Raw genomic sequence first — 15,052 nt, 5'->3', positions numbered from 1 at the left:
GCTCGTCACCCCCCTGCCTGCCCTTACCTCCGCACGCTCATCACCCCCCCCTGCCTGTCCTTACCTCAGCACGCTCGCCACCCCCCCCTGCCTGTCCTTACCTCCGCACGCTTCTCGCCTCCTGCCTGTCCTTACCTCCGCACGCTCGTCACCCCCCTGCCTGTCCTTACCTCCGCACGCTTCTCGCCTCTTGCCTGTCCTTACCTCCGCACGCTCGTCACCCCCCTGCCTGTCCTTACCTCAGCACGCTCGCCACCCCCCTGCCTGCCCCCTGCCTCCGCACGCTTCTCGCCTCCTGCCTGTCCTGACCCCCGCACGCTTCTTGCCCCCACCCTGCCTGTCCTGACCCCCGCTCGCTTTTCGCCTCCTGCCTGTCCTGACCCCCGCACGCTTCTCGCCCCCACCCTGCCTGTCCTGACCCCCGATCGCTTCTCGCCTCCTGCCTGTCCTGACATCCACACGCTTCTCGCCTCCTGCCTGTCCTGACCTCCACACGCTTCTCGCCTCCTGCCTGTACTGACCTCCACACGCTGCTCACCCCCACCCTGCCTGTCCTGACCTCTTTCTCTGCCAATAGACTTTGTGCTGTAAATCAGTGTCTTCCATCCATGCTTCAGGCTGTTGCTCATGTAGACTGCTCTGGTGGTAGTAACTTTGAGAGCGTCCACCCTTAATCCCTTAGACATGGGCTCTGCTCACTCACTCAGCCCCTAAATCTATAGCAACTCTCTGGGTTTACATTGTCTCTCTAGTTTCACATCACACCTCATCCCCCTGCCCAACACTTCCAGTTCAGTATTTGCAGGAGGTGTAGAGGATACAACAAAACCTGCACCATGTAGAACGCCTCAGTAAGTCCCCTATATTACCCCTAATTTCTTCCCAAATATACCTTGCAGCCATACAGTACAGAGAACCACGCAGTTTCCATGATCAAAGTTGCAGATTTCTGCTGAGGAAACAAGACGCTTTATTTTTTTATTTATTTTTTATTAATTCCTGAAAAAAATTGTCTTTTGTCACGTTCTCAGTCGCCGCAGTGGTTTCTGGTTATTTTACAAGCCGCAGCTGTTATAAGGCAGCCAATTCATTGTTTGCCCATCCGCAAGTGCTATGTCCTGGCTATGAAAGTAGGGAACCGCCATGGGCTCCGGGATAACCCCACAGACAAGGAGAAGCCAGCTGGACATGCCGGGATCTCCGCACAAATCACTCACTCACTTCCAGGTTTGCAGACAAGGCAACTAAGAAAAAAAATAATTATTATTTACAGTGCTGCAAATCGGGCGGGAGACATTCCTAGGTATTAGTGTGTATCTCTGGTGTATCCGAGCCGTCAGGGTGATGTTACTGGGGATACACTTCTACAACCATTCCATGGCCCTGCAAGAGGAAAGAGACCACAATGAGTAACCGCAGTCATTGAGGAACTGCTGATCCTTCTTCTGTTGGAATCGGGAGGCCCCCATACACAATGAAAGAATGGAAATTGCCGGTGTGATCAGAACAGAGTTGGGAAAAAACTCTGCAAACTCCATACAGGAGGGCAGTAGTCACCTGATACTACTACTCCCATCAGTTCAGGGTTGTCTATAAAAAGATCAGTACTGACCTGTCCTCCAGCCGCACACGCTGCCACCAGCGCATACTGTCCACCCTCCTTCTTGAGCCGGTGGGCGGCAGCCATGACCAGGCGGCAGCCCGTGGCTCCAAATGGATGACCCAGCGATAGCGAGCCGCCCCATGTGTTAAACTTCTCCAGAGCGGGAGCCCCAACCTAAAAGTGACAGAATGCATCAAACCCAGTGCCAGATGGCGGCCTGCGAGCAACAGTACGAACACCGTGCAGGAAAGTCCAATAATCCGGCACACTGTGACCCATCAAACGTCTCCTGCGGGCACCATGCACATATGTTAGAGAATGCCCTGCGAATAAACAGGCGGCCATTCCTGTTACTGCAGCCCCTGGCCCCCGGGTGCCAGATTATCGGAACTTCTGCCCGTTTAGCTGCAGATAACACACAGAGCTCATAGTCACCTTGGTCTTACGTCCCATGTAATTCTGCGCAAACCAATCGGAATCCATGGCTTTGAGATTGGCGAGGATCTGACCCTGCGGAGGAGACAGGTTAATATTAGGATGAGGTGTAGCGAGGTCACCTGCACAACATATACAAGGACGGCAGTGTACGGCCAGCACCGGGTTATATGGACAATACAAGGTTGGCAGTGTACGGCCAGCACTGAGTTATACAGACAATACAGGGACGGCAGTGTACGGCCAGCACCGGGTTATATGGACAATACAAGGTTGGCAGTGTACGGCCAGCACTGAGTTATACAGACAATACAAGGACGGCAGCACCAGGTTATACAGACAATACAAGGACGGCAGTGTACTGCCAGTACCGTGTTATACGGACAATATAAAGACGGCAGTGTATGGCCAGCACTGGGTTATACAGACAATACAAGGACGGCAGTGTACGGCCAGCACCAGGTTATACATATGATATAAGGACGGCAGTGTATGGCAGCACTGGGTCATACGGACAATACAAAAACGGCAGTGTACGGCCAGCACTGGGTAATACAGACAATACAAGGACGGCAGTGTATGGCAGCACTGGGTTATACAGAAGATATAAGGACGGCAGTGTATGGCAGCACCGGGTTATACATATGATATAAGGATGGCAATGTATGGCAGCACTGGGTTATACATATGATATAAGGATGGCAATGTATGGCAGCACTGGGTTATACGGACAATACAAGGACGGCAGTGTACAGCAGCACCAGGTCATACGGACAATACAAGGACAGCAGTGTACGGCCAGCACCGGGTTATAGTCAAGGTGATGCCATCATATTTTGGTGCACTGTCCCTTTAAAGGGTCCCTGTGCTCGGCATCTGTTCAGCGTCCAGTAGGGATAAGACGTCTCTGTATACTCTCAGACTCTCGCTCCTTCCAATGTCCTGCAGTGTCTTTGGCTCCATCACACGCACAGGGCGTCCGGTTATAGCGGAGGACGGCGTTACCTGATCCCTCATACTGTGTATACCATCTCTCCTGTAACAGAGGTCAGACGCCAATAACCTTCACAAGAAGAGATGAGCAAAACTACAATCTGGTCGAGTCACCAAACCTCAAGCCCTTCACCTTTGACTCCAGAAGCCTGGAAAAGATGGATGGAAGCAAAGGGCGTCTCCAGCCACCAGAAGTCACAGTAAAAGCGTCACTTCATGAACCGGAACACACTGTAGCTTCGCTCATCTCTATTTATGAGAATGGCCAACAAGGGGGAGGGGGGGGGGGGCACCGGAGTCACCATGAATAGTGAGGACTATAGAGCACTATAGTAACACCATCATCCAGCCACAGGCTGACCTGTTCTCACAGCGGCTCTATAATATCTACACTATCACAGGCTGTGGAGGAGAATATTAGTCTGTGGATTTATTGTGGATCTCCTCCATTGACTTCAATGGAAAAGTTCAAATCCACACAGAAAGAAGCGGTGGAGATCTTTATAAGACGTCAGTCCCGGGCAGGTCTGTACCCTGTGAACGCGTCATTCAAAGGGAAGGTCACAGGACATTAGAGGGATTCCAGCCTCCAGGAATATACGGACGTCTCATACGGACTGACCGGTATAATCGTCCCCAGAGGAATGAGTGTCCGGATATAAAGACAAAAAAAAAAAAAAAAAGCTTCAATCACGGTGCACGGGCTACAGATCTATACAGGGCTATATGTACCGGGAATAAAGCAGAAACCAATTCACTAAACTCACACACTCAGTGTAAGTGCTGCCACCTGCTGGACACGACGGACAAGAGAAAACTACTCATAGGAGATCAGGATCCACCGTGTAACCTCAACGAACGGAGCAAGTGAGGCAGGCGAGCGAGGGACAGAGGTGAGTGAGGGAGGCAGGCGAGCGAGGGACAGAGGTGAGTGAGGGAGGCAGGGGAGCGCGGGACAGAGGTGAGGGAGGGAGGCAGGGGAGCGAGGGAGGCAGGGGAGCAAGGGACAGAGGTGAGGGAGGGAGGTAGGGGAGCCAGGGACAGAGGTGAGTGAGGGAGGCAGGGGAGCGCGGGACTGAGGTGAGTGAGGGAGGAAGGCGAGCGAGGGAGGCAGGCGAGCAAGGGACAGAGGTGAGGGAGGGAGGCAGGGGAGCGAGGGAGGCAGGCGAGCAAGGGACAGAGGTGAGGGAGGGAGGCAGGGGAGCGAGGGAGGCAGGCGAGCCAGGGACAGAGGTGAGTGAGGGAGGCAGGGGAGCGAGGGAGGCAGCCGAGCGAGGGACAGAGGTGAGTGAGGGAGGCAGGGGAGCGAGGAACAGAGGTGAGTGAGGGAGGCAGGGGAGCCAGGAAGAGATGTGAGGGAGGGAGGGAGGCAGGGGAGTGAGGGACAGAGGTGAGTGAGGGAGGCAGGGGAGCGAGGGAGGCAGGGGAGCGAGGGACAGAGGTGAGTGAGGGAGGCAGGGGAGCGAGGGACAGAGGTGAGTGAGGGAGGCAGAGAAGTGAGGGACAGAGGTGAATAAGGGAGGCAGGGGAGCGCGGGACAGAGTTAAGTGGGGCAGGCAAGCAAGGGACAGAGGGAAAAAGAGTGAGGGAGGCAGGTGGGCTAGTGTAGGACAAAAGGTCACAAAGGCAACGAACGCTCCAGAGTCTGTTCTGACATAGATCAGAGATACAAGACTATGCAGGACGTCTCCCTTGTGACCATCAGTCACTGTACACACAGATCTATATGCAGGATGTCCCCCCAGTGACCATCAGTCACTATACACACAGACAGCAAATAGTGGGTGTGTAGACGACACTGTGCGGCAATAGGTCAGGTGGGTGCACAGCCTCTACTTGATCCAGAAAACAATAGAGTTAAATGAATAAAGCTGTGAATTTATTCACCCATCATGTGCAATACAACGTTTCACTTTCCCAATTAAATCTTTTTCAAGGTTTGTGTTGCTTGAAAAAGGTTTCATTGGGAAACTGAAACGTTGTATTGCACATGATGGGTGAATAAATTCACTGCTTTATTCACTAATTCCTGGAGTGCCGCCTAATCTCTATTATACACACACAGACATATATCATATCTTACAGCAAAGGCTTCATGAAACTCAAAGGCGTCGATGTCGGCCAGGGTGAGGCCGGCCTTCTCCAGCACCTTGGGTGTAGCATAGGTTGGGCTGAAATACAAAAGGATCAGTCATATACAGATCAATAGTAACACGTTATAGTACAGCTGCCGCAGAATCATGGCTCACCAGCAGGTGTCACTATGGTACAAGAAATACAGTCACATATATGTATGGTACCAATGAGCAGATGGAAGAGCGGGCCCAGAGATCTGGGGTGCTGCTTGCCTGGTTAGTCGCTGACTGTATGGACAGTGTGTACAGCGCTCGGCTATCCCCTGTCCTCGGGATCAGTGAGGGTCTCAGAGGTCAGACACTTCTCTATGCTGTACCTGGTACTCACCCCAGCAGCAGCTGATCTTTGGGGTCCTGTGACACATACACAAAGTCCCTGTGGAGTAGACGCACTGGATTAGTCGCTGGTTCTTTCTCCTGATAGTAGTATAGATAATACAGTATCGGGGTCACTTACCGCAGATAGGCTTTCGGCTTGTACCCCATGGCCAGCGCCTTCTCCTCGGACATTATCAGCACAGCGGAGGCTCCGTCAGTCTGAGCACAGGAGTAAAGAGAGAGTCACGTGACTGCGGCACCGCACCCCTCCCCAGCCGCACAGTAAGGACTGACAGGATTCTTACCAGGAAGGAGGAGTTAGCGGCGGTGACCGTGCCGTAAGGTTTGATGAACGCCGGCTTCAGCTTGGCCATCTGTTCCATGGAGGAGGGACGGATGCCATTGTCCTTATCCACAGTGTCCTTACCTGGAATCAGGGAGACGAGACGCTGGGGAGACCAGGTGAGGTATCGTACAGTCTTAGACTGGGAAAGCTGGGTTACAGCGAGGCTACAGACTGGGAAAGCTGGGTTACAGCGAGGCTACAGACTGGGAAAGCTGGGTTACAGTGAGGATACAGACTGGGAAAGCTGGGTTACAGCGAGGATACAGACTGGGAAAGCTGGGTTACAGCGAGGATACAGACTGGGAAAGCTGGGTTATATGTAAGCAGTAACCCAGCTTTCCCGGTCTCAGACCATGTGATCACTATAACCCAGCTTTCCTGGCCTCCGCTCTAACAGACAGGAAATTAGAGAATTGTATTATTTTCACCATTTTTCCCTCTATCCACCAGGGACATGTTCAGGGGCTTCATAGTATGTGAAAGAAAATGTTTTATACGTCGCTGTCCCTTTAAATGCCCCTATAAAGTCTCCTGGCCGTGTAGCAGCTGAGGGTGTACAGTGACCTCTGGATGGTCGCCCGGTCTATGGGGGGGCTCCTGCTCCGCTCTCTGGTCATGTGTGCAGAATCCAGGGGAGAACAAAGTGACTCGGAGATAACCGTACAGTATGTGCCACACGTTCAGCACCAGGACATCAATCAAGCTCAGATACACAGCTTAGATACATTCCAGGGGCGCAGAGTGATTTACAAGACCTGTGGATCTCATGTAAAATGAAGCAGCATCAGCTGCGCAGCAATGAGGATGATGCTTTACGGCACCCTCACCTGGCACTTTGAAGGGGATGACGTCTGACAGGTGACCGGCGTCCTGAGCTTTCTTGGCCAGGGTGTGGGAGCGCAGCGCAAACTCGTCTTGCTCCACGCGGGACACAGCGAAGGCGGCTGCCAGTCTGTCCGCAGAATGTCCCATCGTCTCACTGGTGGAGAATTCAGCCACGGCCGGGAGCTGGGGGGGGGGGGGGGGGGGGGGGGGGGCAAAGGTTATCCATGTGACTACACAATACAGACCAGAGCTCCAGCTGATACAACACTACAACTCCCATCATGCTGGACAGCCAAAGCTCACCAGGTATGATGGGAGTTGCAGTTCTGTAACAGCTGGAGGGCCCGAGCGTGACCCCTGTGCCCCAATACTTCTGAGGTTACAGTCGCATCCAGTCCTGGTGATCATGAGAGAGACGACCAGACGGGAAAAGTCTGTGGGAAACCTCCAGGACATAAAACGTCCGATCACCGACACTGTAACAAACCTCCAGGACGTGATACGTCTGATTACTGACACACTGTAACTAACCTTCAGGGGATGAATAGAATGGGAAGGGGTCACTCACCTCCGGAGCAAAGTAGTCGGGCCGGATCCTGGATATGACGGACAGCCTCTGCCCCAGGCTCTTGGCCTTGTTCAGGCTCAGCATGGTCTTCCTCATCTTCCTGCTGTGACGGATGGGAACGTCTGACATGAACTCCACCCCGCCGGCCACCACCACGTCACACTGCCCGGAGGCAATCAGGCCCACCGCTGTGAACAAGACCCCAAGAGGGTTATAGGGGGTCACCCAGAGGGGTCTGCAGGGTATACAGGGGTCACTCAGAGCAGTCTGCAGGGTATCAGCGGTCACCCAGAGGTGGTCTGCAGGGTATACAGGGGTCACTCAGAGCAGTCTGCAGGGTATACAGGGGTCACCCCGAGGGGGTCTGCAGGGTATAGGTGGTCACCCAGAGGGGGTCTGCAGGGTATACAGGGGTCACTCAGAGCAGTCTGCAGGGTATACAGGGGTCACCCCGAGGGGGTCTGCAGGGTATAGGTGGTCACCCAGAGGGGGTCTGCAGGGTATACAGGGGTCACTCAGAGCTGTCTGCAGAGTATAGGGGGTCACCCAGAGGGGTCTGCAGGGTATAGGGGGGGGGTCTCCCACAGGGGCAACCTCACCTCGCTTTAGATTGTGGGGGACCCAGTGGATCACACTATCTTTATGCTGTGGACCCCCCTCTTTCTGGCTATGGGATGAAGCTGTTGTGCAGCAGCTGAGGTACCTGTAGTCATGGCCTGGTTGGAGGAGATGCACGCCATGGTCACTGTGTGCGCTGGAGTTTTATTAGAGAATCCGGCACCGAGGGCGGCCTGGAGGAGACAATGGGGGTCAGTGTCACCTCTGCTACATCAGCACAGCAGGGTCCGCACACAGAGTCCCTCACTTACCTCCCGGGCCACATTGCTGGTCTTCACCTCCTGGATGACGGTGCCATACACAATGTAATCCACCACCTCCCGAGGGACGCTCGTCCGATGCAGCAAGCCCCTAATAATAATGACGATACAGTAACATGACGCACAGTGTGAACAGGAGCAGAGAGGTAAAGCTACACAATCCTGAGTGATCCTGCACACAGCAGCACATGGCCGGGCCCAGAGGTGACAGGAGAAGGTCATGGGGTCAGATGAGACCAACATCTGGTATCAACTCCACTCACTGGAGGAGGAAGGACGATACAACCACAAGAACACAGTCCCAGCCGTGAAGCATGAGGAGGGGGTCTGTGCAGAGGGGTGGGGGGGGGGCTAGAGGTCTGTACAGCTGCCTGTATAGGGGGTGGGGGTCTGTACAGCTGCCTGTATGGGGAAGGGGGGTGGGGAGGTCTGTATGGCTGCCATGGCTGCCTGTATGGGGGGAGTGGGGGTCTGTACGGCTGCCTGTATGGGGGGGGGGGGCCTGTACAGTTTCCTAGTAAGCACTTACTGCAGCGCCGTCCTGGCCAGGTCATGTGGCATCAGGTCCGCGTACCTGCGGGAGAGGACAGGGTTAATAACAGCGGTCATCGGGGGATTAGTGTATTATCCTTATATACAGGTAATCCTGGTAATCTGACACATCCTGTACACTGAAGCACACTACAACTCCCAGCATGCACCCTCCTCCCTCTCAGATACACAGCCTGTGCACACAAACATGGTGTAAAGTGAATCTGGCCCAGTTGCTCCTAGCAACCAATCAGATTCCACCTTTCATTTTCCGAAGAGTCTGTGAGGAATGAGAGGTGGAATCTGATTGGTTGCCGGGGGCAACTGGGCCAGTTTCACCTTACACCATGTTTGATAAATCGTACTGTATATGACTCTATAGAGACCCCCCAGACTGTGTGTATACTGTACACGACCCCCCCCCAGACTCTGTGTATACTGTACACGACCCCCCCCCAGACTCTGTGTATACTGTACACGACCCCCCCCCAGACTCTGTGTATACTGTACACGACCCCCCCCAGACTCTGTGTATACTGTACACGACCCCCCCCCCCAGACTGTGTGTATACTGTACACGACCCCCCCCCCAGACTGTGTGTATACTGTACACGACCCCCCCCCCAGACTGTGTGTATACTGTACACGACCCCCCCCCCCAGACTGTGTGTATACTGTACACGACCCCCCCCCCCCAGACTGTGTGTATACTGTACACGACCCCCCCCCCCAGACTGTGTGTATACTGTACACGACCCCCCCCCCAGACTGTGTGTATACTGTACACGACCCCCCCCCCCAGACTGTGTGTATACTGTACACGACCCCCCCCCCCAGACTGTGTGTATACTGTACACGACCCCCCCCCCCAGACTGTGTGTATACTGTACACGACCCCCCCCCCCCGACTGTGTGTATACTGTACACGACCCCCCCCCCCCAGACTGTGTGTATACTGTACACGACCCCCCCCAGACTGTGTGTATACTGTACACGACCCCCCCCAGACTGTGTGTATACTGTACACGACCCCCCCCCCCCAGACTGTGCGTATACTGTACACGACCCCCCCCAGACTGTGCGTATACTGTACACGACCCCCCCCCCAGACTGTGTGTATACTGTACACGACCCCCCCCCCAGACTGTGTGTATACTGTACACGACCCCCCCCAGACTGTGCTTATACTGTACACGACCCCCCCCCAGACTGTGCGTATACTGTACACGACCCCCCCCCCAGACTGTGTGTGTATACTGTACACGACCCCCCCCCCCCAGACTGTGTGTGTATACTGTACACGACCCCCCCCCAGACTGTGTGTGTATACTGTACACGACCCCCCCCCAGACTGTGTGTGTATACTGTACACGACCCCCCCCCAGACTGTGTGTATACTGTACACGACCCCCCCAGACTGTGTATACTGTACACGACCCCCCCCCAGACTGTGTGTATACTGTACACGACCCCCCCCAGACTGTGCGTATACTGTACACGACCCCCCCCAGACTGTGCGTATACTGTACACGACCCCCCCCCAGACTGTGTGTGTATACTGTACACGACCCCCCCCCCCCCCAGACTGTGTGTGTATACTGTACACGACCCCCCCCCAGACTGTGTGTGTATACTGTACACGACCCCCCCCCCAGACTGTGTGTATACTGTACACGACCCCCCCAGACTGTGTGTATACTGTACACGACCCCCCCAGACTGTGTGTATACTGTACACGACCCCCCCCAGACTGTGTGTATACTGTACACGACCCCCCCAGACTGTGTGTATACTGTACACGACCCCCCCCAGACTGTGTGTATACTGTACACGACCCTCAGACTGTGTGTATACTGTACATGACCCTCAGACTTACGTGGTTCCTGAGAGCAGGAAGGGGGTGCGGACGCCATCCACCACCACCACATTCTTCACTCCGGGCTTGGTCAGGGTCTTCTTACTCTTTGTCTGGACGGCTGTAAAGTGAAACAGATTATATGAAGAAGAACCCCGACCAGAAGGAGACCCCCCTCCTCCAATAAGAGCCCCGACCAGAGCAAGACTCCCCCCTTCAATAAGAGCCCCGACCAGAGCAAGACTCCCCCCTTCAATAAGAGCCCCGACCAGAAGGAGACCCTCCCCCCTTCAATAAGAGCCCGACCAGAAGGAGACACCCCCCCTTTAATAAGAGCCCGACCAGAAGGAGACCCCCCCCTTCAATAAGAACCCCGACCAGAAGGAGACCCCCCCCTTCAATAAGAGCCCCGACCAGAAGGAGACCCCCCCCCTCCAATAAGAGCCCCGACCAGAAGGAGACCCTCCCCCCTTCAATAAGAGCCCGACCAGAAGGAGACCCCCCCCTTCAATAAGAGCCGACCAGAAGGAGACCCCCCCTTCAATAAGAGCCCCGACCAGAAGGAGACCCCCCCCTTCAATAAGAGCCCCGACCAGAAGGAGACCCCCCCCCCTCCAATAAGAGCCCCGACCAGAAGGAGACCCCCCCCCCCCTCCAATAAGAGCCCCGACCAGAAGGAGACCCCCCCCTCCAATAAGAGCCCCGACCAGAAGGAGACCCCCCCCCTTCAATAAGAGCCCCGACCAGAAGGAGACCCTCCCCCCTCCAATAAGAGTCCCGTCCAGAAGGATCAGCATGTGTGTGAGGTCGGGGTATTACGATCTGCTGTGGAACTACAAGTTCCAGAAAGCTGAGACAACATGACAGGAATATTCCGGGTGTTATTACCTGGAGCCTGGAGGTGAGCGGAGCCGCTGATCGATCTGATCGCTGCAAGAAGACGACAAGAGGGCGAGAGATTATAATACTGACCGATATACCGCCCCCCACTGGTGACCAATATACTGCAACATGACAGATACCGCCCCCCACTGGTGACCAATATACTGCAACATGACAGATACCCCCCCACTGGTGACCAATATACTGCAACATGACAGATACCACCCCACTGGTGACCAATATACTGCAACATGACAGATACCACCCCCCACTGGTGACCAATATACTGCAACATGACAGATACCACCCCCCACTGGTGACCAATATACTGCAACATGACAGATACCGCCCCCCACTGGTGACCAATATACTGCAACATGACAGATACCCCCCCACTGGTGACCAATATACTGCAACATGACAGATACCACCCCACTGGTGACCAATATACCACCCCCCCACTGGTGACCAATATACTGCTACATGACAGATACCGCCCCCCACTGGTGACCAATATACTGCAACATGACAGATACCGCCCCCCACTGGTGACCAATATACTGCAACATGACAGATACCGCCCCCCACTGGTGACCCAATCACACAGATGTATACAGGGGATGCACACAGCACAGTGTAATGTATACGGGTGCGGGCACTCACCTAGTCTGGATGCGGTGGGCAGGGTCCGGGCACTCTCCCTCAGCATGAACGCCATTGTGGATCCTGCAAAGACAGAGAGAGAAGTCAGACATGAGGAACCTCCGGCTTATACTGTACAGGGAGGGGAACCACAAGGCCCAGCAGTCTCTTCATTTGAAGATGATTGATGTTATCAGCGGGGCAGGACATGGGATGATGAGGAGGATAATCTCCTGGGAGAATGGTCAGGAGGATGATGACGGGGAGGAGGATGATCTCTTGGGAGGATGTACAGTAAGAATCTCCCCCCTTCCTCGGACATCTCCCCCTCAGTTTCATCATCCTGTCTGTGGTCTCGGCTCTTGTCTCCTCTCCTGCAGTGTAGGGGTTAATGCTGCGGGCAGTGCCCCCCCTCCCCTTCCCTCGGGTTAGGATGCCGCTCACGCTCCCGGTGACCCTTCCCCTACTTTCTCTCTATGACCTTTCCCCCAGATCGGGCACCACGTGTAGCAGTGGTAACAATAGAGCAGCGGGCGGGGAAGGTCGATGCTGGTACCTGCAGTGTAACCACCGGAGGGCGCCACACCCAGCCCATATATATATATATATATATATATATATATATATATATATATATATATATATATATATAAAATCTATATATATATTATACATACATACACACACAGAGGAACCAGTGCACTAACACCTGTACAGCTGAGGGTCTGTTACAGTGTATCAGCACCATCCTCCTCCTGTCCCGTCACCTGTGTGTGATATGTAGGAGCAGACGACACAACAAGCCCAGCGGGAGGCGCCAGCGTTACCTTTCCCCCACATAGAGGAGAGGCGGCCAGGGCTGGGCACTCGGCCAGGAGAACGCCCCGTACACAGCAGCTGCATAGTCTCAGCACGTGCTCCATACTGCTACACCGGCACATACAGGGGTCACTGTGTCCTCCCATCAGGAATGTCTGCAGGGGTTACTGGGTGCTGAGGGCATGATGGGAGTTGTAGTTACCCAACAGCTGTAGAGTCACAGGGGGGCCTGGAGGATCAGCAGCTGCAATACACCAGGATCAGACACCTATAGGGGGCGCCACTGCAGCCTACATGGGGGGTCCTGGTGGTCTGTAGTTCAGGGGCCTCCAGGCTGCTGACTATGACCCCCCCCAACCGTAATCAGCAGCCTAAAGCCCCCTGATCCCAGAATTGTAAAGTGCTGCAGAATCTGTTGGCGCTATATAAATAAAAAAAAAAAATTATCATCATCATCTGCAGACCCCGAGCCTCCATGACTCCTGTGCTCTGAGACACCGCCGCTACTGTCTGACACACTGGTGGAGAGGGCCCCTCGGCTCCCGAATACAGCGGCGGGGGGCTCCTCGGCTCCCGGAATACAGCGGCGGAGGGCCCCTCGGCTCCCGGAATACAGCGGCGGGGGGCTCCTCGGCTCCCGGAATACAGCGGCGGGGGGCTCCTCGGCTCCCGGAATACAGCGGCGGGGGGCTCCTCGGCTCCCGGAATACAGCGGCGGGGGGCTCCTCGGCTCCCGGAATACAGCGGCGGGGGGCTCCTCGGCTCCCGGAATACAGCGGCGGGGGGCTCCTCGGCTCCCGGAATACAGCGGCGGGGGGGGGGGGGGGGGGGGGGGGGCGGTTGGCAGTTGGCTCCTCGGCTCCCGAATACAGCGGCGGGGGGGGGGGGGGGGGGGGGGGGGATGGGGTCTCCTCGGCTCCAGAATACAGCGGCGGGGGGCTCCTCGGCTCCCGGAATACAGCGGCAAAGGGGGGGGGGGGTTGGCTCCTCGGCACCCAGAATACAGCGGCAGAGGGGGGGGGGGGTGGTTTGGCTCCTCGGCTCCCGGGATACAGCGGTGGGGGGCTCCTCGGCTCCCGGGATACAGCGGCGGGGGGCTCCTCGGCTCCCGGGATACAGCGGCGGGGGGCTCCTCGGCTCCCGGGATACAGCGGCGGGGGGCTCCTCGGCTCCCGGGATACAGCGGCGGGGGGCTCCTCGGCTCCCGGGATACAGCGGCGGGGGGCTCCTCGGCTCCCGGGATACAGCGGCGGGGGGCTCCTCGGCTCCCGGGATACAGCGGCGGGGGGCTCCTCGGCTCCCGGGATACAGCGGCGGGGGGCTCCTCGGCTCCCGGGATACAGCGGCGGGGGGCTCCTCGGCTCCCAGAATACAGCGGCGGGGGGGGGGGGCTCCTCGGCTCCCGGAATACAGCGGCGGGGGGGGGGGGGCTCCTCGGCTCCCGGAATACAGCGGCGGGGGGCTCATTCATTTGTGGCTTATAGCAGAGGAATGCTAGTATCAGCGCTGTATACTCGGACAGTACATTCACTTTAGGTTTAGCGGGTGACACACTGGTGGTCTTACCTATCAGAGGGACCCTGTCACCTCCAGACCTCCCCCCCATAAAAAACCCACCCCTAAAGTAAAAGGGGTACTCCGGGCTGGGGTTACTTCAGTGTACGGCCGGGGGGGGGGGGGTGCATACAGAGGCCGCCGGTAACTTACCTCCCCGGTTCCAGGGTTGGGTCCCGGATCCCGCCGCAGCTCAGCCATTCAGGGGCCAAGGCGGGATCCCACTCCAAGCCGCTGAGAAGAACCCCACCTGGAGTGCCCCTTTAAGTTCTCAGTAATCAGGATAAAGGATTCCGGATCCGTCACTTGTCTTCCTCCTCTTTGTATTTCCCCCACGTGACCCTACACTGCGGGGGCTCCTGGGCTCTGGAGCCGAAGGAGTTCTTCTCTCTCTCTCTCTCTCTGGAGTTTCTGTTCCCTGACAGGAAGCAGAGGGCGCAGCCACCAGTCCTGATATATAAGTCGCACAGAGTGTGAGCGCCCACACTATACAGCACACCGCCGTGTATAGCGCCCCCTCCCCTATAACACATCATACGGTTCTCCTTACCGGTTGCTGTCACGTGATGTCTCGGGCGCCGCGCTTTCCCGTCGTCTCCGTTGAGCTCCGCAGGTCTCCGGCTTCTGTCAGCGGCTGGTGACGTCACCCGTCCTCAGGCCCCCGCTCC

At 56.0% G+C, this 15,052-nt stretch overlaps 1 protein-coding gene across 1 annotated transcript; it reads right to left on the bottom strand.

Moving 5' to 3' along the window:
- Positions 1–933: 933 nt before the first annotated feature.
- HADHB (hydroxyacyl-CoA dehydrogenase trifunctional multienzyme complex subunit beta) lies at positions 934–15,043 on the bottom strand. Its single transcript, XM_069973215.1, has 16 exons — positions 14,935–15,043; positions 12,033–12,095; positions 11,376–11,417; positions 10,509–10,608; positions 8,631–8,675; positions 8,093–8,192; positions 7,927–8,014; positions 7,224–7,411; positions 6,658–6,838; positions 5,790–5,911; positions 5,624–5,703; positions 5,495–5,542; positions 5,115–5,202; positions 2,039–2,113; positions 1,613–1,777; positions 934–1,383 (listed from the first exon to the last, which is right to left on the bottom strand). Exons 2-16 carry the CDS (start codon positions 12,085–12,087, stop codon positions 1,348–1,350), a joined length of 1,413 nt encoding a protein of 470 aa, XP_069829316.1. The 5' UTR covers positions 12,088–12,095; positions 14,935–15,043; the 3' UTR covers positions 934–1,347.
- Positions 15,044–15,052: the final 9 nt, after the last annotated feature.

The sequence above is a fragment of the Dendropsophus ebraccatus genome, chromosome 6, assembly GCF_027789765.1.
Source record: "Dendropsophus ebraccatus isolate aDenEbr1 chromosome 6, aDenEbr1.pat, whole genome shotgun sequence".
Classification (NCBI taxonomy): Eukaryota; Metazoa; Chordata; class Amphibia; order Anura; family Hylidae; genus Dendropsophus; species Dendropsophus ebraccatus.
The sequence above is the reverse complement of the archived record's forward strand: the minus strand, read 5'-3'. Positions and strand labels throughout refer to the sequence as shown.